This window comes from Rhinoderma darwinii, chromosome 12 (assembly GCF_050947455.1).
Source record: "Rhinoderma darwinii isolate aRhiDar2 chromosome 12, aRhiDar2.hap1, whole genome shotgun sequence".
NCBI classification, from domain to species: Eukaryota; Metazoa; Chordata; class Amphibia; order Anura; family Rhinodermatidae; genus Rhinoderma; species Rhinoderma darwinii.
Genome location: NC_134698.1, coordinates 8,548,812 through 8,572,063, shown reverse-complemented (window position 1 = coordinate 8,572,063; position 23,252 = coordinate 8,548,812). Strand labels below are relative to the sequence as shown.

The following is a 23,252-nucleotide window of genomic DNA, read 5'->3' as shown; positions in this document are numbered from 1 at the left end:
TTTTTTGTTTTATTATTTGGAGGGGTAGCAAATCCAGTTTGACTTAAAAATTCTCAGATTTATATTTTTCTCCATAGGGGGCAGTATAGCAGTAGTCTGAGCTAATAAATGATCTGAATGATTTTATTATCGTTCACAATCATCGTGTCTGTGGAACTAAAACTGATTGGTTGTAAACACTGGAAAGTTGTTCCATTGGTCGAATCCGTTATCGTTCACGCCCTAAAATTGTAGATTGAGAGGCCGAATGGGCTCAGAGCACTTGTTCCTTCCCTGGCCAAACTCTTCTCGTCAGCTCATACAAAGCCCACATAGCTCAGCAGGGGGCGCCAATGAACACAAGAAAAAGAGAATACTAAATGTGTGCGCCATCTTGAGGCAGGATGGGAGTAATAGTCGACATTTAACCCTTTAGTGACCAGCCTATTTTGGGCCTTTTTTTTTTTTTAATTTTTTTTTTTCCCATTGTTGTATTTCAAGAACCAAAACTTTTTTTCTTTTTCAGACTTGTTTTTTCGCGGGACGAGTTGTATTTTTTGATGGCACCATTTTGGGGTACATATATTGAATACCTTTCTTAGGGGAAATGGGAAAATAACAGCAATTCTGTCATTCGCTTTGAGTTTGAAATTTTCGCCGTTTACCATGTGGTATAAATAACATCAATATATTCTGCGGGTCGTTATGATTACGCCGATTATTTTATATAGTTTTTTTCTATGTTTTACTACTTTAATATAGTAAAAACACGTTAACAAAATTAGCTTTTGTGTCACCATATTTTAGGAGCCGTAACACTTTTTTAAAAAATTTTCACCGACCGTCTCATCGTATGAGTTCTTAGTTTTTGCGTGATGAGTTGTAGTTTTTATTGGTACCGTTTTAAGGGAAAATGTGACTTTTTGGTCCCTTTTTCGTGCGTTTTTTTTGGAAGGCGGGATGAACAATAAACAGAAATTCTGGCCGTTCTTTATTTAATTTTTTTACACCGTTCACCGTGCGGGTAAAATAACATCATTGAACGAATTACCATCATAATAGTTAGAAGCAAAACTTACATGATCTTCCATCTTTGGTGTTTATCGGTCTGCTGGAGCGCTGAGAAGCAGAATTGCGCTGAAGTTCTAGAGTCATGCTGCTTCGGACTAATTTATGATACCGATCCTCACTTACTACTATACTTGTTTGGTGAATTATTTCTTAAAATCCCAGAGTTGGACCAGCCAAAAACGCTAAAGCGCTACTTATAATTCACACTTTCCCGCTAGCGTTGCCATTTCAAATCCGGAAACATTCCGATAGTTGGATAGACTCCGATACTTTTATGCGATCATACACCGTGAGGGCCCCAAGGTAGACGCTAACCACAAGTCTCCTGGATTGACATGGTCATTAAGGGCCCGTTCACATCAGCGTTTGGTGCCCGTTCACATCAGCGTTTGGTGCCCGTTCACATCAGCGTTTTGTGCCCGTTCACATCAGCGTTTTGTGCCCGTTCATCGGTACCGTTCAAACTTTCCGTCGGAGGAACCTATGAACGGAAACTATAGCTTCCGTTTGCATCACCATTGATTTCAATGCTTCCGTTGCAGTTAGTTTCCGTTCAGTAAAGTTTCCGTTTTTTTTACTACAACAATAGCGTAGTCTACAGCACTTTTATTTCCTTGGAAAAAAACGGAAACTTTACGGAATGGAAACCGACTTCAACGGAAATCAATGGTAATGCAAACGGAAGCTATAAACAGTTCCTCTAACGGAAAAGTTGAACGGAAACCAAACGCTAATGTGAACAGTCCCTAAGAATTTCTGCTTAAAGAGGCTCTGTCACCAGATTTTGCAACCCCTATCTGCTATTGCAGCAGATCGGCGCTGCAATGTAGATTACAGTAACGTTTTTATTTTAAAAAAACGAGCATTTTTGGCCAAGTTATGACCATTTTTGTAGTTATGCAAATGAGGCTTGCAAAAGTCCAAGTGGGTGTGTTTAAAAGTAAAAGTCCAAGTGGGTGTGTATTATGTGCGTACATCGGGGCGTTTTTAATACTTTTACTAGCTGGGCGCTCTGATGAGAAGTAACATCCTCTTCTCTTCAGAACGCCCAGCTTCTGGCAGTGCAGATCTGTGACGTCACTCACAGGTCCTGCATCGTGACGGCCACATCGGCACCAGAGGCTACAGTTGATTCTGCAGCAGCATCAGCGTTTGCAGGTAAGTCGATCTTATAGTATAAAATCTTACCTGCAAACGCTGATGCTGCTGCAGAATCAACTGTAGCCTCTGGTGCCGATGTGGCCGTCACGATGCAGGACCTGTGAGTGACGTCACGATGCAGGACCTGTGAGTGACGTCACAGATCTGCACTGTCAGAAGCTGGGCGTTCTGAAGAGAAGAGGATGATACTTCTATACACAACGCCCAGCTAGTAAAAGTATTAAAAACGCCCCGATGTACGCACATAATACACGCCCACTTGGACTTTTACTTTTAAACACACCCACTTGGACTTTTGCAAGCCTCATTTGCATAATTACAAAAATGGTCATAACTTGCCCAAAAATGCTCGTTTTTTAAAAATAAAAACGTTACTGTAATCTACATTGCAGCACCTATCTGCTGCAATAGCAGATAGGGGTTGCAAAATCTGGTGACAGAGCCTCTTTAAGTACAAGAGAATCAGTCGGCACTGCGGGGACCAGTAGTCCTTCTGGACATTCGGCAGTACACTGCCCACGGAGGCGCAACGGGCTGCGGTATAAGTCTAGGGAGGTGTTGGGCTTCATAGGTAAGACCATATGTAACAAAATGCAAGTAGAGAGGAAAAAAGCCGCGCTCACCCGGTCTGACGTAGAAAATTCTTTAATGCTTGTAAAAAAAAGGTGTGGGGGGGAAGTCGGTGTCAGGCAACAGCCGTTTCGCGTACAACGCTTTCTCAAGACCTCTAAGAATTTTTAATGCATTCATTCGGAACGCTTATCTATTAGCCAAAGTGGAAACTGGCTACTAAAGGCCCTATAACACCGGCCAATAATCGGCCGGTGCAGCGAGTGCCGATCAACGAGACATCGTTGATCGGCGCTCGTTTGCTCCTGTCACACGGAGCTATGGATGGGGACAAGCGGTCGTTACTCCAATCGCTCCTCCCCATACATTATTATCATGTCGCCAGCGCGTCTCCCTATTTACACCGAGATGTGCTACCGACAATGATAATATTTAACTTTTTAAAAAAGATACGATCAGCAGATGATTGAATGTTTGCTCGTTCATCTGCTGATCACTGCCCTGTTTACACCGGGCAATTCTAGTCAACAAGCGTTCTATAAACGCTCGTCTGCCTGATAACGCCCAGTTTAAAACACACTTAAGTGTGCCCCTCACTCTGGAGGACCCGACACATCCGTACATTACCTAGACAACGCATTGATTTAATTGAGAACTATGTAATGCTTAATTTCCCCAGTGGTGGCACTGCAGAGGAATTGAACACTTGCTACTGGTTTCCCCCACAGATTACAGCGATCGCTTGGGTTTGAGCAGCAGGACACTGTAATCAGCTTATCGTTGGGGCACCCTTCTATTAAAAAAAAAAAAAAGGATTTTACTAAGCAAACAACCCTTTTAATTTTGGAATATTTATTGTATCTATGATGTTAATATCAGATGTGGCTGTAAATTCCCTATACAATTAGCCTGTTGTGAGGCAGTTAACCTTTGACTAGGGGCATCTAGGAACATATAGGTTTAATTGAGTAGGTACTGAGAGGGTCCACTATACACTGGATATTCTTGGGTTAAAGTCTTTGGGTTGCACACTGTATTTTTTATCCAACTGAATTCAACGGCCGGTCACCACAGTACGAAGGAATTCTTTCTAGTCTCCTCACTTCAGCTAATCTGGGCTGAGGTTGCAACCACCCGAAAATCTTGTCTGGGGCTGGATGGTCGGTGTTTATAATGGTCACTAGGTTAAAGGGGTTGTCCAGATTCGGGGCTATTTTTTTATACTGATGTCCTATCCACAGGGTAGGTCATGAGTTTATGATCGGTGGAGGTAAGATCAGCTGTTACGGCTGCCTCCGTCCACCAGAAGCTATACAGTGGTCGTGCCGGAAGCACTGTATAGCGGCCATACTGCAGCTCTGCTCTGTTCAAGTGAATTGGAGCAGAGTTGCAGTTCTGGAGCACGGCCACTATATTGTGACCGGATCCTTCTGAGTCCAGCACCGACCACTGCATAGCTTCCGATGCCCGGAGGCAGCCGTAAAAAACAGCTGCTCGGTGCGGGTTCCGGGTGACAGACCCCCACCGATCATATACTGATGACCTATCTTGTCGATAGGTCATCAGTATAAAAAACAGCCCCGAACCTGGACAACCCCTTTAAATCACATTGGCTCACAAAAAACATCACCTTTCCACAGGTTAAGTGATAAACGTATGATTGGTGAGACCCCCACCAATCTTGAGAATGAGAGTGCCCTGTCCCCCGTTTGCTGCACTTACGCATGCTCGACACTGAAGGACACGGGATCCTTGTTTGTTTGATCGGTGGGAGTTCCAGCGATCATACATTAATTACCTATCCTGTGGATAGTTGGGAAATGTTTTTTGTCGGCCAATCCCTTAAGGTATCTTGTAGATGCCTCTTATTTAATTGCATCTATTTCATTATGACTACTTAATACGATATACTAAACTTGAATATTTGTGTAAAGGATCTGCCAGGCACAACTTCTGTGTATACGCCCATGGGTAATCAGTCTGCACCTGGTTCTATGTCTCTGAGACTGAATCCATCTTCCACCACTCAGGATGGCAGGCTTAGGAGTGGGAGAGCCTATCGCAGCCTGGCCAGACGGAGCTAGCTCCCGCCCTCTGTCTATTTATACCTGCCTTTCCTGTTCCTCCTTTGCTTGTGATTCTTCTCGTGTGGTTTCCTGGCCTTGCTGCAGCTCCTAGCTATTTGACTTTGCTTCATACTGACCCCGGATTTCTGACTACTCTCCTGCTCTGCGTTTGGTACCTCGTACATTCCTGGTTTGACTCGGCTCGTTCACCTCTCTTGTTGCTCACAGTGTTGCCGTGGGGAACTGCCCCATTTCCCTTTGCTTGTGTCCCCTTGTCTGTTTGTCTGTCGTGCACCTACTGAGCGTAGGGACCGTCGCCCAGTTGTACCCCGTCGCCTAGGGCGGGTCGTTGCAAGTAGGCAGGGACTGAGTGGTGGGTAGATTAGGGCTCACTGTCTGTTTCCCTACTCCCCTGCCATTACAATTTGATGTATTGTATGACCCATGAAAGGAGCTTGGGGTCACCAACCCAAAATCTATTGGGTCAGAACAACACAAGGTAGATATAGACTCCAAGGATCACAGGTCTATCCGTGCTGGTTCATGTCATCCATAGGAAAGGAGCTTAGGTCCACCTAAACTACTGCCACCACCTCCTTGGACCTTTCTATGGTATGTACAGGCTACCTCTTTGGTATGCATGCACTTGGTAAGACTGAAGAAGACATTATGATTTCGGTGGTCAAGACTTCACAACATTCATGGACTCATTAACCACGACTGACGCCGCTTTTCACTTGTGGACATATATTTATTGATATTTTATTTCACCCTGGAACTGGTTTGTTGCACAATAGAGATGGACTGAATTCCAGGAAGCATGGATTCTCATACACCTTCCACAGCACCGTATCAGCATGACAATAAAATACCTCCCATATAACAATTCACTTCTGTATAGACAAAATGGATCTTACACAGATTGTAATTTTTTTCATACCTCTGTTCTTTACAAACATCTATAAACTACGGCACGGTACAGTTTTCAAACAGACAGTACTACGTATGTGGAGACCAACTACTACAAAAAATGGATTGAAGACGAGAAAACGTATTAGAGATCCGAGGAGTACGGCGCTGGAGGTAAGTTTTGGTCAGGAGTTGTCTTTTTGTGTCTATCTTTAGAATACTCCCCATAGATGTAGTATTGTCTCCATCCTGAGAGTCGAAGCATCTTGACCTTTGGTCTTCAACAATTTTACAACCATAAATGGTCTTCCAAGATCAAGCGACCATAGTTTGGTTTCAAAAAGATTCCTTGATTTTTGTCTCAATGACACAAACTAGGTTAACCAATCCTAGCCATAACTCAATAGGTTAGTGACCAGTATATACTTACCTCTAGTGGCAAGCTCATGGCTTATAACTTTTGAGTAATTTTTTTTTATCATGGTTGACCCACTAGTTCAACTATGGGATGAAACACAGTTCTTCGGGAACAACTGCTCATAGTGCTCTCCGTCTGGTGGGACACTTCTGTTATAAATTATACAGGGGTTGTACCAGATTAGAAAAATATGGTTGCTTTCTTCGAGGAGTAGCGCCGCACCTATCCATAGATTGTATGTGGTATTACTTCTCAGCCTCACTTCAATGGAGTCGAGCCTCAATACCGGACACTATCTATGGACGTGGCGCAGTTTCAGGTTTCGTTTTCTAATCTTCAACAACCCCTTTAAGCCAATCAGCATGCGGCTCTCATATCTTTATCAGGTCAAAAGGACAATTTTGGCAAGTAATTTCTTCGGCTGTTGGTTAACCAATCAAATCACTTGAAATTGTTAACATCCTGAGACTCCGATCAATATTGCTTCGACCGTAAGTACAGTATGCGCCATTACTTTCACTGGCTTGATCAGATTTATTTTTATCCCAATATCTCTTCCCGTTAGTTCGTTATTGCATGCTGAGAATTTTTATAACTTTGGACAACTCTTAACGTGATCCGCCTCCGAGCCACCATACATCCTCCATCTCTATCATATTATCATTTCCTAATACACATCTACCACTATTGCATCATAAGTTATTGTAGAACAAATTGGTACAGCAAGAAAGACGACAAACTGGAAAAAAAAAAGTATAAAAATATTTGGCAAAAAATGACAGGTGACGTATACACGGCACACAAACTGATTGTCACAATGTTGTTCATGGCAAACCGATGACGACTGTGTGGTTTGTTCATTTGTGTGTCTTTTAGTTACTTATTCTTGTCCATTTCAAGTAACCGGCTGATATTATTTCCGTGTTTTCTTCGTGGGAGAACTTCTCCTGTTTTGACTAACACATTGTGTTATCAGTCACTTCTTCAACATGGACACAAAGGAAAATTCAGGTTGATTTCTATTATATTCCAAAAATGGATGTGCAGTGTATTTGTAAGTCTGTATGCACTGCATTATTTACAGAACTGACAGTGATCGATATTTCTTCCCATTATTTTTGTTTCAAGAACCCAAAAATTCTCAAAAACTTTGAGGTTGCTTCAGTCAGTATATTTTTCAATGAGGATTCTTTTTTTTTTTTCAATGCACTTATCTTTGTCGAAGAATAAAAAATTAGAATCTTCAGTTTTAGATGTTTTTGTTATATTTTCAGGGAAAATATCTAAAAGGAAGTAGGAAAAATGGCCAGATGCACTCACTAATTGAAATTTTGGCAAAAGGATTTCACATCAGAGATGTCATGAGAGCAAGTGAAGGTAGCAAGAATTTAGTTTCCAATAGGAAATCATCTATTTGGATTTTGTATGTATTAGACCCTGTAAGAAAGTCTGAGGATTAGGTATTTTTAATCTTACAATCAAACTACAAAAATTGCATGAACATCAGAAATGTCGAATTCAGTCATTACTCAATGCCCTTTTCATTTAGCTTTATTGATATCTAGTGGCTAACTTAAAGGTGCCGCTATATTGACGATGTACAATACAAATTGAAGGAGCTACTACCTCTTGCTTATGTAGTTGAATAGTCCTGATGTCTCCCAGCACAAGATCCTAAATATACAACACAACTAATGACATTTGATGTATATTTCCATGTGTAAAAACAATTTCCACATTTGTATTGAATTCTTTAAATTGGCAATTTTAAACAAAAAATTGTATCTAGACGTTTATGAACATCTGCTGATGTGTTTTTTTGCCTGTACAGGGTGGTCACAATCTTAAAGAATTTTTTGTTTTCCTATTCACTAACATGAAAACAATATATAACAATTCTAGTGAACAATAAGCATGACCACAACACAAAGACGCAAGATACGGCCTCATTACATACAATTAATACCAACCATTGAAAAATAATTTGATTTTGCACTTTTTTGTTTTACATGTCTGTACAGATTAGTACATAGCTGTCCTTAGAAGGATCGGCATGGAGATTTTCAAAGTACATATTTATAATAGCTGCAGTCAGTACAGACACACTAAAACACAAATTAATCTTCCATCACGAGGAATACAGAAATATGTTCCCATTTGTGCTTTCTGCCCTAGTTGCGTTGCCAAAAAATGCTTGTGCTCTATAAAAGCCCATGCTTTTTTGTTATCATATAGAATAAAAAAGAAAACATGTCTGCATCCTATTAGACTCATATATAGTAGAGTAGTCAGATATGACTCTATCTTTATGTCATGAAGATCCACAAACACATATTTGCTTGGAGGTTCGTCACAGCCTATTAACCTGAGTAGGCCGCAAGGTCCGATAAAGCAGCAGAAGTGGACTCCTAGCAGAAGACTTGGTCAACATTTTACTATTGGTCCTTGTGTATGTAATGATATTTGATAGTGACATTTTTTCTTCTCCTATAAAGCAAGGATCTAGACTAAAGATTTTATCCACAGCAGTACACCGAAGAGTGGTTAAAGTCAACCGACCTGATCTTTAGGTCCAAGGGGCACCAAAGTCAACTCCTCAGTTTAAATATATACAGGAATGTTCACGTTTCGGCTGATGGTTGGTCTCCGACCTACCTAAAACCTCCAGAAATGTTGATATATGACATCATAGTCTTAAGAGAATGCAGTCATCCGTAGCAAAGGTATGACCAATGGGAACCAGGATTTTTGGATTTTTGTTGTGTGCTTGGGATTCCCAGAAATATCCAGAAGCAAAGTCTCCCATAAGATATGCCCACATGACTCTAGATATGCTGCAAGGAAGTCCATACCATGTACAATTATTCCGTATATTTCTATGAAGTCAATAGCTAATGGGTTGTTACACTGTCATTTTCCAATATATATCTATATATGTACATTATTATACAAATGGTGGCAAAATTACCATTTATATTATATAAATAAACTATTTTTTTTGTTTTCCTTACAGTCACATTAACTTTTTTAAGATGTAAAAACGTGTCTACCACTATATCTGCCAGAACGGGATAGGGCACTCAACGGGCATGCAGTGTTTTTTGGAAGCATGATGGCTAGTACTATAGACTCTGCACAATGACAACCTAATGATTTTTGCTACGGAAGGGGCCTCATCTCCTGGAGTCTAGTTCCAAAAACAGAATTATTTTTTTTTAACAAAATAAACTATTTTACAATATAATTAAGTTTATACTAAAGCAAGGGTACAATGGAAGGTAGAAAATGAAAAGACATATTAGCATTGACATCTTTTGAGGTGATTACATCTCAACACTACATTAAAGTTGTTAAAAAAAAAAGCACCACAAACGCACAAATATACTCAAAACCCATGAGATTATTTTTTTTCAAGATATACAAGCTTAAATTTAATGGTATAATCCAGAATTAAGTACTTTGAAATGTATCATTTAGTGGGGTCCAGAAAATTTTTAATTTTATTATATCAATGTAACAAGAACCTTATTATAGGTATATTTTTTCATTTTAGAAACGTAAATTTTTTAGGGGTTATATTATGATATTGGCCAATTCAAAATATGTACTTTTCTATATGTTGTGCTTAAAAAAAAATATTCCACCAAGGGAGTACATACCATAGAGTCAGACCATGTGGTTGCTATCATGGCCTTGGATAAAGAGGGTCTAGTCCTGGTTGGTTCCATCCCCCTTTGCTACTGGGTGCTGGGAATCTGTTCAGGACTCCCCCTCTCCAAAGAAAGTAAATAGTTAGCAAACAAGGGCCAGGGGGTAATTGGCCGAATTGTCATGGAATGGTTTTGGAGGGGGAAACAAACACTAGGCCATTCTGTCCTGGATGGCAAACTCCGTAATCATTTTTTTTAAGGGGTCCCCTCTCTTCTATGTACACCACTGATTCCCGCCAGTAGTGCTGAATTAAATTTTGGGACATAAACAGGCCAAGCCCAAACCTGTCCTCCTCCTAAGACCACATGTCGAATGATCCTGTTATACCTGTAATCCAGCAGTCGAGATCCGTTAGTGAAAAAAATCAGGATTTGTGGTATGCAAACTTGTATTTGTTACCAAAAAAAAACGGGTTTTTGTGTTATACATGTATGGAATGTGCCATCATTTCATGGAATGTTTCATTCATTGTTGTGAGCTGGTCATATTTCTGTGCTTTTCTCAGTGAAAGTCAAATTAGTCAGTGACCTATTGCACTTTCCATTTTTTTTTTACATAAAAAACAAAATGTGAGTATAAAAAAAATTAAAAATAAATGATTACCATTATATCATACTACAATCTTTATCAAAGATGTAATTAGCCAACTAATATGGCAGCCGTAGAATTTGGCATCAATCCCGGTAGGAAGCCAATTAAACAAGCAGTGTGTCTAGAAGGTATTACCCATTACCCATGTATACGGCTCAAAATTTTTTAGGAGGAATTTAGGAGTGATGATCTAAATTATTCGGATGAGACTCTAAGCCTAAATCATCTAAAGAATGAGTAGATATCTAGATTATATTACTGAGCACAGGTTCCCAATGCAGCCATTGTTGGAGGTCTATGTAAACATAACACACGGCCTATTAATAAATAATCATTATAATTGAAAAAAAATCATAATAAATATATTAATAATGGTTGACATGAAGTTAGTTTCTGTACTGGGCTTCTGCAGTCTTCTTCTGCTCTCCCAGACTTTTTATTACTAGCACATCTATGTGAAAATGAGATCCCCGGCTACGTAGGCACCGATGTACTTTGGTTGCAACAAGGACATTTTCAAATCTACCAATAAATATAAACTATAATTCATATTTGTGTTCCTTACACCTGGCTAGACATTGATATAATATGTTGAGGTTGACGAAGGCCTAGATGGTTATTTAGACAGATGTAAGATTTGTCCTTCCATCTAGAACGGCTCCTGGTAATACCCACTGCAACACAGAACAACTGTAGGATCCTTTCAGTACCCATTACTGACCAGAACGATTGTAGGATGAGATCCTTCAGAATTCATTACAACCCTCAACAACTGTAGGATCCTTTCAGTACCCATTACTGACCAGAACGATTGTAGGATGAGATCCTTCAGAATTCATTACAACCCTCAACAACTGTAGGATCCTTTCAGTACCCATTACTGACCAGAACGATTGTAGGATGAGATCATTCAGAATTCATTACAACCAAAAACAACTTTAGGATCCTTTCAGTAGCCATTACTGACCAGAACGATTGTAGGATGAGATCCTTCAGAATTCATTACAACCCTCAACAACTGTAGGATCCTTTCAGTACCCATTACTGACCAGAACGATTGTAGGATGAGATCATTCAGAATTCATTACAACCAAAAACAACTGTAGGATCCTTTCAGTACCCATTACTGACCAGAACGATTGTAGGATGAGATCCTTTCAGTACCCATTACTAACCAGAACAATTGTAGGATCCTTCAGAATTCATTGCTATCAAAAACAACTGTAGGATCTTTTCAGAACCCATTACTAACCAGAACAATTGTAGGATGAGATCCTTCAGAATTTATTACAACCCTCAACAACTGTAGGATCCTCTGCGTACCTATTACTGACCAGAACGATTGTAGGATGAGATTCTTCAGAATTCATTACAACCAAAAACAACTGTAGGATCTTTTCAGAACCCATTAATAACTACATTTTTTGTAGGATCCCTTCATTGCCCAGTGCAACCCAGAATAACTATAGCATTCCTTTCAGTAACCAGTACAACCTAAAATAACTTTAGGATCCTTCCAGTACCAAGTACAGCACAGAACAACTGAAGGATCCTTCAGAATCCATTACAATCCATAAAAACTGTAGGATCCTTCGGAATCCATTATAACCCAGAACAACTGTAGGATCCAATACCAGCCAAAATGATCTTAGCGTCCTTTCAGTTCCAGGTACAACCTAGAACCAGAGTAGAAATCTTTCAGTACCTAGTAGAACCTAGAAGAACTTTAGGATTCTTCCAGTACCAAGTACAGAAGAGAACAACTGAAGGCTCCTTTATGTATCCAGAACCATCCAGAATATCTGTAGGATCCATCCACTATACAGTACAACCCAGAATTACAACAGAATTCTTTCTGTACATAATGATAATCAGGACAAACATCAAAGTTGCCATTCAGTAGAATGCCTATACCGGAATAAATGTAGGTTGCTCTGAGGAACAAGGGTTATCTAGAACAGTGTTGTCCAACCAGTCGCTCTCTTTCTGCTGCCAAACGGCAACTTCTTCTGGATCAGTATTATTTCTTCTGGATCAGTGTTAATCAACCTGTGGCTCTCCAGCTGTTGCAAAACTACAACTCCGAACATGCCCCGTCCCAGCATTCTGAGAGTTGTAGTTTTGGAACAGCTGATAGCCATATAGGTTGGAGAACACTGATCTAGAACAAGCATTGGTTTTGACCAATTTCAAGTAGTATGAAGAATGAATTCCAGATCCTCACAAAGTCTTGCACCTTGAAGAACAAATTATATGGTCTTGTCAAAGACTAGAGGTGTCAGAAACACAACATAGAGTATTGTCTTTAACTAGAGCTACCTAGAACATAAAATCTCTGCTCTACACAAAGTCTAGCGCTTCTAATCCCCAAACAGGTCCTGGAGGAAGCTCCGAAACTTAGAATAGTGCAAAGATGATCGATTGTTGATACATTTTCAATTACACATATGCATATTGTTTTACCAAACATTTCTGGGAAGCGGATATGGGGGAGGGGCCCCAAACATAGCGACAAAATAAAAAGACATTTCACAGTGTCTACTAATCTACTTTCTTTTTTTACAATGGCAAATCTCACTGAAGCACCTGGCCTCGTGTTTCCGGCAGTTTAAGGGCTAAAAAGCTACCCACTGCCAACGCAGCAGAAGCCATAAGGATAGGCACTGCTTTGGCTACCCCCACGAAGGAGGTGAAAATGCTTATTCCCAGGACAGCAGCCAACTTGCAAAGGGCATTCAGGAATCCAAAGGCAGTCGTTCTGCAATGAAAAAGAAAATAAAATATATGAGAATTCAGAAGAATTTTTTTTATTATAATATTTCCAATTATATCATGTCCATTTTTATGTTATGTATCGAATGTAGATTTCATCCTCTTGCACTAGTGTGCTTAGTCCGAATACACGGCATTGGTTCATCACAAAGGATGTATAACATTGGGGTATGTTTATGCCTCATATATACAACTCAACATTTTATACATATAATGCCACACACCCTTTCCAAGCCTGCTCACTTAAATTTACCCTAAAGGGGTTGTCCAGTTTGGCCAACACCAACATCATTGGTCCTTCAGAACCAAAATCTTTGTTTGCAGTGGCTTTCTTCTCTGACTTAAAGGGGTTGTCCAGGCACGGACAACTGATGACCTATCCACAGGGTAAGTAAAATAAAGAGTATCCGGCCCACCAATTTGAAAAAAAAAATAAAATTTTTTTATTTTGTTTTTGATGCCAGTGGCAGAGTGCGACGTTGCGGTCAGGGCGACCTTCTTCAGGCACTAGAATGGTTTAAAGAACAATAGTCAAGGTAAGTACATATATTAATACATCACACAAAGGAATAAGGGGAAGAAAGACAACAAGGGTATTACATAACTACATAGATACATGTTACGCTGAACAAGTGTATATTGAATTTTAGATTTTATCAATAACTCCAAGGGCAGAGAAAACAAGTAAAAGACAATAAGTAAAAACCACCCACAATCGGGAGCAGCTAGAAAAACATCCTGTCCGGTACAGATATGGCATCGTATTGTAGCAAAGAGGCAGCAAAATAGCAAGACAGTTCAATTGTATGGTGATATCTATGGACACAGGTAAGGAGTTGATGTAAAGTACACCACTAGATGGCAGTAGAAGCAATAGTATCAAATAACCTGATTAGAATCTACTCTTTGTATCGCATAGGCTCAGAGTCAAAGAAGAAATCAGGTACAGTGGGTGAAAATGGAAGCAAAATCATTTACACGAATATATACATTAGAGTAATAATAGGAAAGGAGACAGGGGTAGGGAAATAGTCAGGTCAGTGTCCTCCAAAATGCGATGTAGGCAGCGTGGGTGAGATGGTAGATAACTAAAATGTGGTATTTACCTGAGCCGTGCTGGTAATACTACATATACGAGCGCTGGATTAAGGTAATAGCGGCTGGCCGCTTAATGATGGCGCTGAATGTGAGCGTTCCCAGCTCACTTTAAATAGGGTGCCAAGGAGAATCTCCAGGATGTTTTTTTAGCTGCTCCCGATTGTGGGTGGTTTTTACTTTTTGTCTTTCACTTATTGTCTTTTACTTGTTTTCTCTGCCCTTGGAGTTATTGATAAAATCTAAAATTCAATATACACTTGTTCATCGTAACATGTACTGTATCTGTAGTTATGTAATACCCTTGTTGTCTTTCTTCCCCTCATTCCTTTGTGTCCTGCGATGTATTGACTATTGACTATTGTTCTTTAAACCATTCTATTGCCTGAAGAAGGTCGCCCTGACCGAAACGTCGCAAAAACAAAATAAAAAAATTACCTTTTTTTTTCAAATTGGTGTGCCGGATACGCTTTATTTTACTCATCGTTGGGTTGGGCCCCTATCCGTGCATAACCCTATCACCCCCATATCTGGTGCTATCTGAACTTCTATACAAATATCCACAGAATAAGTCATCATTATATGATCAATGGGTGTCCGAGACCCAGACCCCGCACCGATTAGCTGCCCCGGCATGCCGGAAGCAGATGGCTCCGATCACGGAATAGCGGCTGGGTTGCAGTACTGCAGCACTGATCCTATTCAAGTGATCTGCTTCCGTCTCCGAATACTGCATACCCTGCATAACATCCGGTGCCCGGAGGCAAGGCAGACGGGGCAGCTGATCGGTGCGGGTTGTCGGACCCCCACCGATCATATACTGATGACCTATCCTGTGGCTAGGTCATCAGTTGTCCGTGCCTGGACAACCCTTTTAAGCTCTGTACACACTTGTGTTAATGCATAGCTGGACCCCCATTGACTTACAATGGGGTCCGTCAGGTTCCGCCGAAGTGTCCGTCATTTTAACCAAAAAAATAGCACTACATGCATGGCTATTTTTCCAATTATATCTGATGGAATCTGCGGTGGAGGCTCCAACGCAGATGTGGACATAGCCTTAGGCTAGATAAATACGGAGACTCTGGTTGTGCAACATGAAAATCGCGAGTTTGCATTGCAACGTTGTAAGTAATAATTGTGAAAGTGATAGCGTTACTACACGCTTTGTAATGCGACAGGATAGTCATAAAAAATCCAGATGCAACTGGATTTTTGGTGGCATATCACAAATTGCACAAAGCAATTTTGCCAGCATAGACTTCAATATAAATCCTGTGCGACTGCGACATGTCTGCGATTTCATTTTTTGGGATGTCGCAATTCCTAAGTCGCGTGCGTCTCGCAAACCAAATCGTACCATCAAATTGTTGTGTGACTTCAATGCGAAGGCAAGTTGCAGACAAATCGTACACATCAATGTTGTGTGACCAATGTCACTGAGTAGCCTAAAAGAATGGCGTCATGATTGGGCGACACCTCTCAATTATCTCAAACGGCCCTATTAGCGCATTTTAAATTGGTCTCCATTGAATTGACAGCCCATACGGTATAGGATAGAGAACTACACTTTAGTGATGAGACTGGATTTATCAGGAGGTGATTGTCCTTCCCTCTCTTGATGGTCTTAGCCTGGATACTAACATTACATCTTTACTGATTGTGCGCAAAAATTGGAGTATCCCTTTAAATAATGCGACTTAAAGGATGAATTTATTGTGACATCTGACACGTCTTGAGTGACTCATCGCAGTTAATCACTTCATAAGATGTTCTCCTTGTGACTCATCTCTGAATTAAATAGTGAAGAAAACGACCCTATTCATGGCTTAATAGTGTCTCCCAGTGGGCACTGTAGTGAGTCACCGACTACTTATACAAATCTTAGAATCTGAATATCATTAGCTCTGCATTTATGTTAATTAAAAACAAAATCATATATTGTATCGCATGTAATATGCCTCTTGTCCAGGACATTAATTGCTCCAATTTTTGGGTCGGCAGGTATCAGTGCTTGTAAGGTTGTACAAAACGAAGAACCGGGAAGATAAAGCGCAGATTTCAGTTTGCATCACCTTAATGACAAGGTTATGCCATGCTGTCACCATGCGGTTACCAGGCAGTGAAGGATATCCCATTAGGTCACAAGCGAATGGAGGTAATTTGGTGTGGTTACCATGTAGTGGTGGCTATTTCATGGTGCCAGCAAGGAAGTTGACGAGGCTATGCCATGGGCCAACAGGGAGTGAAAGCTACTACATGGGGTTTCCTGAGAGTACAAAGCGTCTTATAAGATCGCTAGGGAGTGAAGACTTAACCTCGGGGTCGCCATGAAATAGACACTATCCCAAGGACTTACCACAGAGTGGAGACAATAGCACAGGGCTACCAAGGAGTGAATATAACACCTACAGAGAGTTCCTCTCTATAACAAACAAGGGTACCTCTACTATAGCTAAAGTAATACAAAAAATGGAGGAAAATAATGCCCAAAGTGGTTTGTCCAAAAAAATATCATTTTATTAATATATCAAATGTATATAAAATAGAAATGAGTGAAGGCTGCCCCATAAGTCACCAAGAACTGGAGTCTATCCTACCAGGTAACGAGAAAGTGGAGGGTACCCAATGGCCATCAAGGCGTGAAAGCTACTACATAGGGTTGCCTGAGAGTACGAGGAGTCCGATAAGATCACTACGGATTGGAGACAACACTTCAGGGCCACCATGAAATAGACACTATCCAAAGTACTCACCACAGAGTGGAGACTATACCACAGGGTTACCAAACAGTGAAGGCTAGCCCATGGATCACCGAAAACTGGATTATATCCTACCATGTAACTAGTGAGTTGAGGGTTCCCAATGGCCATCAGGGAGTGAAAGCCGCTACATAGCTACATAGGGAGACCAAGAACTGGAGTCCATCCCACTAGTTACTAGTGAATAGAGGGTTCCTAATGGCCATCAGGGAGTGAAAGCTACTATATGGGTTGCCTGAGAGTCCAAGGTGTCCCATAAGGTCACCAGGAAGTGGAGACTAAACCTCAGGGTCGCCATGAAATAGACACTATCCCAAGGATTCACCGCAGAGTTGAGACTATACTAGAGGGTTACCAATGAGTGAAGAGTAGCCCATGGGTCACCAAGAACTGGAATCTATCCTTCTAGGTAACTAGTGTGTGGAGGGTACCCCATGGCCATTAGGGAGTAAAAATCATCACTAACACTATCCCTCAGGGTCAACAAAAAGTAGACACTGTCGCAAACACTTAAACGTATTGCGGCTATACCACAAGAATACTAATGAGTGGAGGCTGACCCCTGTGGAAGAACTGGAGGCTATTCTATTTAATCAGTAAGTGGAATCTATCCTATGGAGTAGAGGCCATTGCACAGGGTCATCAAGGAGTAGGGACAATGTCATGGGATTACGAGGGAGGAGAGACCTTCTCATGTGAGTGGAAATAAATGGGTATGGGCTATCAATTGTGGGTATTTTTGATTCCATTTTGTACTCAACAGTTTACTCATCTGACAACCTTGTCTGGTATAGTATAGCATCGCTCCTATTTTTTACAAAAACCTAGTGCAAAATATCACAGGACAGAAAAAATAGAATTCTGAGGAAGTATTCTGCGAAGGTCTAAACATGGTGACTGCTGACCACAAGACAACCACAAATAGTCCTATACCTTTTGTCTGAGGGGTAGAGCTCCACCGTCAGGACATCAAGAGCGTTCCAAGATGCAATACTTACTCCACCAAAGAGGCAGAGTAGTGCAATCATGGCCGATTCACTGTTCCCGAAGAATAAGAAGAAGCAGCTAATACACGACATGACACTGGAACCAGCTGGGAACATAGACATAGCAGTCACTGATACATTCTTATTATTATATTAATGAATGACATTGTTTTCTCATCTCCAAAACATAACTTAAAGGCCATGGAAGCACTTTTTTTTAATATACTTTTATTGAAAAATTTTCCTTAATTTCGGTTTTGCAGCTTCTATGTATCAATTGTACATAGAAGCTGTAGGACGCTGCTGTCAGACGAATACGTCACTGATCTAGACTGATGGCTCGGCCGATAGCCGCTCCTGTGTGCCTCTGACACCTCATCTAACCATAATACTGATAAAATCTAGTTGATCAACTTAGATTTTAACAGTATTAGGGTTAGATGAGGAGAAGGACATAGTTAACTGTATAGAAGTAGCCATACATCTACAGGGTACGGAAACCCGCCTGGAAGATCTCCAAGTGACCATAGCGGATCGTACAGGATGATGGAGATCTGCCGGTTTCACCAGATACATCCACTCTCGCTATGAAATTTTCCAGGTAAATTCCAGTGGGCATCATTGCAACAATCTTAAAGAGGCTCTGTCACCAGATTTTGCAGCCCCTATCTGCTATTGCAGCAGATCGGCGCTGCAATGTAGATTACAGTAACGTTTTTATTTTTAAAAAACGAGCATTTTTGGCCAAGTTATGACCATTTTCGTATTTATGCAAATGAGGCTTGCAAAAGTACAACTGGGCGTGTTGAAAAGTAAAAGTACAACTGGGCGTGTATTATGTGCGTACATCGGGGCGTGTTTACTACTTTTACTAGCTGGGCGTTGTGTATAGAAGTGTCATCCACCTCTCTTCAGAACGCCCAGCTTCTGGCAGTGCAGACACAGCCGTGTTCTCCAGAGATCACACTGTGACGTCACTCACAGGTCCTGCATCGTGTCAGCACCAGAGGCTACAGATGATTCTGCAGCAGCATCAGCATTTGCAGGTAAGTAGCTACATCGACTTACCTGCAAACGCCGATGCTGCTGCAGAATCATCTGTAGCCTCTGGTGCTGACACGATGCAGGACCTGTGAGTGACGTCACAGCGTGATCTCTGGAGAACACGGCTGTGTCTGCACTGCCAGAAGCTGGGCGTTCTGAAGAGAGGTGGATGACACTTCTATACAAAACGCCCAGCTAGTAAAAGTAGTAAACACGCCCCGATGTACGCACATAATACACGCCCAGTTGTACTTTTACTTTTCAACACGCCCAGTTGTACTTTTGCAAGCCTCATTTGCATAAATACGAAAATGGTCATAACTTGGCCAAAAATGCTCGTTTTTTAAAAATAAAAACGTTACTGTAATCTACATTGCAGCGCCTATCTGCTGCAATAGCAGATAGGGGTTGCAAAATCTGGTGACAGAGCCTCTTTAAGTACTAGAACCAATTTCAAACGATAATTTAACCAAGAAGTATACTTTTTGTAACAAAAATTGTAATAATAATTGTAAAAAAACAACTTTTGAAGGATCTACATCTATTTATAAAGCGCTTAAAGACATACTACCAGTAGGGGACACTATGTATTTATATTATCAACACATATTTGCCTTTACAGGTTCTGAACCCACACATCCAATACTAAACTTTTTGGGCTTCCTTGGCTACTTGACAGCTATTCCTCCTGACTCCCAAATACACATACATGCTTGGCCGTGTTTTCAATGGGGAATGGGGAATAAGCCGCTGCCAGACACCTCTTATCACCTGCGGGAACAAAGGATCGGGCATGTTGAAATCCAACATACCCGATCCTTCTTGCCCCCGACATCTGCAATCGGGTCAGCGTCAGTACACTCCCATAGCCATTAGATAGTCAGCTGATCCCGCCAAGTCAGGCTACTTAAACGGCTTGTCCGGTTTAGAGAGCTAAAACTAAAATACCCTATTAGGGAATACTGGGTTAATGGAGGGGTCCCCGCTTCAGGATCCTCATCTATTAGCCAGATCAAAAAGTGACTACAAAAAGTGTCTCTCTGGACCCAGCATGTAAATGCATTACATTAACAGTTATTTGATTTTAGTAAAAAATCATGTAATGCCTCGTTTGGCCTGTAGAGCTGCTGTAGGGGAATTGAACACCTGCTGCAGGAACCCCCATGGATCAGCTATAAATTGTAGCGGAACCCACCAGCAGGTGTTCAATTCCTTTGCAGCATTACACTTTGTGATAAGCTTATTGTTGGGGGACCATTGTCGCAAAAATAATTGCCCGAAGTGGACAACCCCGTTAATAAAAACGTGTATAGAGCCATAATATTATTATTAAAAATAATAATAGTATGGTACATAAAACTTGACCTAAATCTAACTCCATTGGTAAGGCATTCGATTTCTCACCCAACATACGAAGACGCCCGATTTTGTCCATCAGTAGGGCGGAGACAATGTTGCCCGGTAGCACCGCCAGAGTACCCAGGAAACTCACAAAGTAGATCATATAGGCGTTATTAATGTCATCGGTGAAGTCGAGTTGGCATCCCTCCTTGCTGTGCAGGAACGTGCTGTTAACTATCCGGCTATGGATGAACTTATAGTCAAACAGGTCTGCAAATCAAGAGCGATATTGGATATAACAGAAATGGAGCAAAACCCACTGTTAATACAAACATTTGTGACAATAAAATAGGAGCACTTTAAAAAGCAAATCCAGCAATATAATATATTATTTCTGCCTTTTCAGCCATCGATTTTCTTGCCCATAGGGAGCAGTATTATAGTAGTTATATTCTTGTAAATAGGGAGCAGTATTATAGTAGTTATATTCTTGTATATAGGGAGCAGTATTATAGTAGTTATATTCTTGTATATAGGGGGCAGTATTATAGTGGTTATATTCTTGTATATAGGTGCAGTATTATAGTAGATATATTCTTGTATATAGAGGCAGTATTATAGTAGTTATATTCTTGTATATAGGGGGCAGTATTATAGTAGTTATATTCTTGTATATAGGAGCAGTATTATAGTAGTTATATTCTTGTATATAGGAGGCAGTATTATAGTAGTTATATTCTTGTATATAGGGGGTAGTATTATAGTAGTTATATTTTTGTATATAGGGGGCAGTATTATAGTAGTTATATTCTTGTATATAGGAGCAGTATTATAGTAGTTATATTCTTGTAAATAGGGAGCAGTATTATAGTAGTTATATTCTTGTATATAGGGGGCAGTATTATAGTGGTTATATTCTTGTATATAGGTGCAGTATTATAGTAGATATATTCTTGTATATAGAGGCAGTATTATAGTAGTTATATTCTTGTATATAGGGGGTAGTATTATAGTAGTTATATTTTTGTATATAGGGGGCAGTTGTAATGGCAGGAAGGAGGTGAAGGGAAAGTGAGCCCTAATCTACCCACCGCCCTGTCCCTGCCTACTTGCAACGACCCGCCCTAGGCGACGAGGTACAACTGGGCGGCGGTCCCTACGCTGGCTAAGTGCACAGGAAGACAAACAGGGAACACGCAAGGGAAGGGGCAGTAGCCACGGAACGCCACGAGGAAACGGGGCGGCGAACGAACAGTCAGGACCAGGACGAAGTGAGTACACCCGAGCAGGCACGGAGACAGAAGCAAGCCAGGGCAAGCAAGCAGGTCAAGCAGAACTGCAGCAAGGCAGAAGCACGGCAGAAGCAGGCTGGAGCAAGCAGCAGTGGGGCCAGGAATCCAAAAGAATTACAAGCACTGAGGGAGAGCACAGGGCAGGTAATAAAGGGCAGGGGGCGGAGCTAACTCCGAGAGACCAGGCCGCGATAGGCTCTCCCACTCCTGAGCCTGCCACCCTGGTTGGTGGGAGATGGTGTCAGTCGAGCAGGTCTGGCCTCAGGTGTGGATTGATTAATCCCAGGAGTATAGCTAGATGAAGTACCTGGCAGATCCCTAACAGTACTCTCCCTTTTATGAGGGGCCACCGGACCCTTACTAAGGGGACCCGGTTTAGTGGGGAAGAGGAGGTGGAACCTCCTGATCAATACCCCAGCGTGAACATCACGGGCAGGTACCCAAGTCCTCTCCTCCGGCCCGTATCCTCTCCAATGGACCAGGAACTGGAGGGAGCCCTGGACCATCCTACTGTCCATAATCTTGGCCACCTCGAATTCCACCCCCTCAGGGGTGAGAACGGGAACAGGAGGTATCCTCGAGGGGGACCAGGACGGGGAGCAGCGTTTAAGGAGGGAGGCATGGAAGACGTCATGTATGCGAAAGGATGGGGGGAGCTCCAGACGGAAGGATACAGGGTTGAGGACTTCAATGATCTTATAAGGTCCAATAAATCGGGGAGCAAACTTCCTGGACGGGACCTTAAGGCGCAAGTTCCTGGACGACAACCAGACCAAATCCCCGACGACAAACCGGGGGTTAGCAGAACGTCTACTATCCGCCTGAATCTTTTGTGCGCTCTGGGACGCCTCTAGGTTCTTCTGAACCTGGGCCCAGACAGTGCACAGTTCCCGATGAACCTCCTCTACCTCAGGATTATTGGAACAACCAGGGGAGACGGAGGAGAACCTTGGGTTAAACCCGAAATTACAGAAAAACGGGGAGACCCCTGACGAGTTACTGACCCGGTTATTCAGGGAAAATTCAGCAAGGGGAAGGAATGAGACCCAATCGAATTGACAGTCAGAGATGAAACACCTTAAATATTGTTCCAGGGGGGGGGGGGCGTGGCTGACTTCCGCCGCGAGCAGTCGCATGCTGTGAGAGCTCCGTCCCGGCTCCGGTGTTTCTGCATTAATCCTGCTGTAAAACTTCCCGCAAAAACTTCTTGAACGTGGGGCAATCGCAGGCACAGTAGAGGAGAGCTCAAAATGAGCAAGACACGCAATTCGGCGGCCGCTGACCGCCTTAAAGAGTTCGCCAGAGCAAGTAGCCATCATGGCGCCGTTACTCCTGGACAGCAGCATGACGAGGCGGACCCTCAGGGAGATGAGGATCCGGAACCATCACTGAAACAAGTCACAGCACAGCTCCTGACTGCTATACGTGAGTCTACTACTTCTCTTACTGGGAAAATAGATGAGGTTAAGGTGGACCTTGGATTG

At 41.7% G+C, this 23,252-nt stretch overlaps 1 protein-coding gene across 1 annotated transcript in view; it reads right to left on the bottom strand.

The window, feature by feature from the left end:
• Positions 1–5,577: 5,577 nt before the first annotated feature.
• Positions 5,578–23,252, bottom strand: part of SV2A (synaptic vesicle glycoprotein 2A) — a 117,135-nt gene continuing 99,460 nt past the window's right edge. The window contains exons 11-13 of the mRNA XM_075844342.1: positions 20,540–20,746; positions 18,039–18,198; positions 5,578–13,234 (exon numbers count right to left, since the gene is read on the bottom strand). Of these exons, the coding sequence (XP_075700457.1) occupies positions 13,051–13,234; positions 18,039–18,198; positions 20,540–20,746 (551 nt within the window). The 3' untranslated portion in view covers positions 5,578–13,050. The remainder of the gene's footprint in view (positions 13,235–18,038; positions 18,199–20,539; positions 20,747–23,252) is intronic.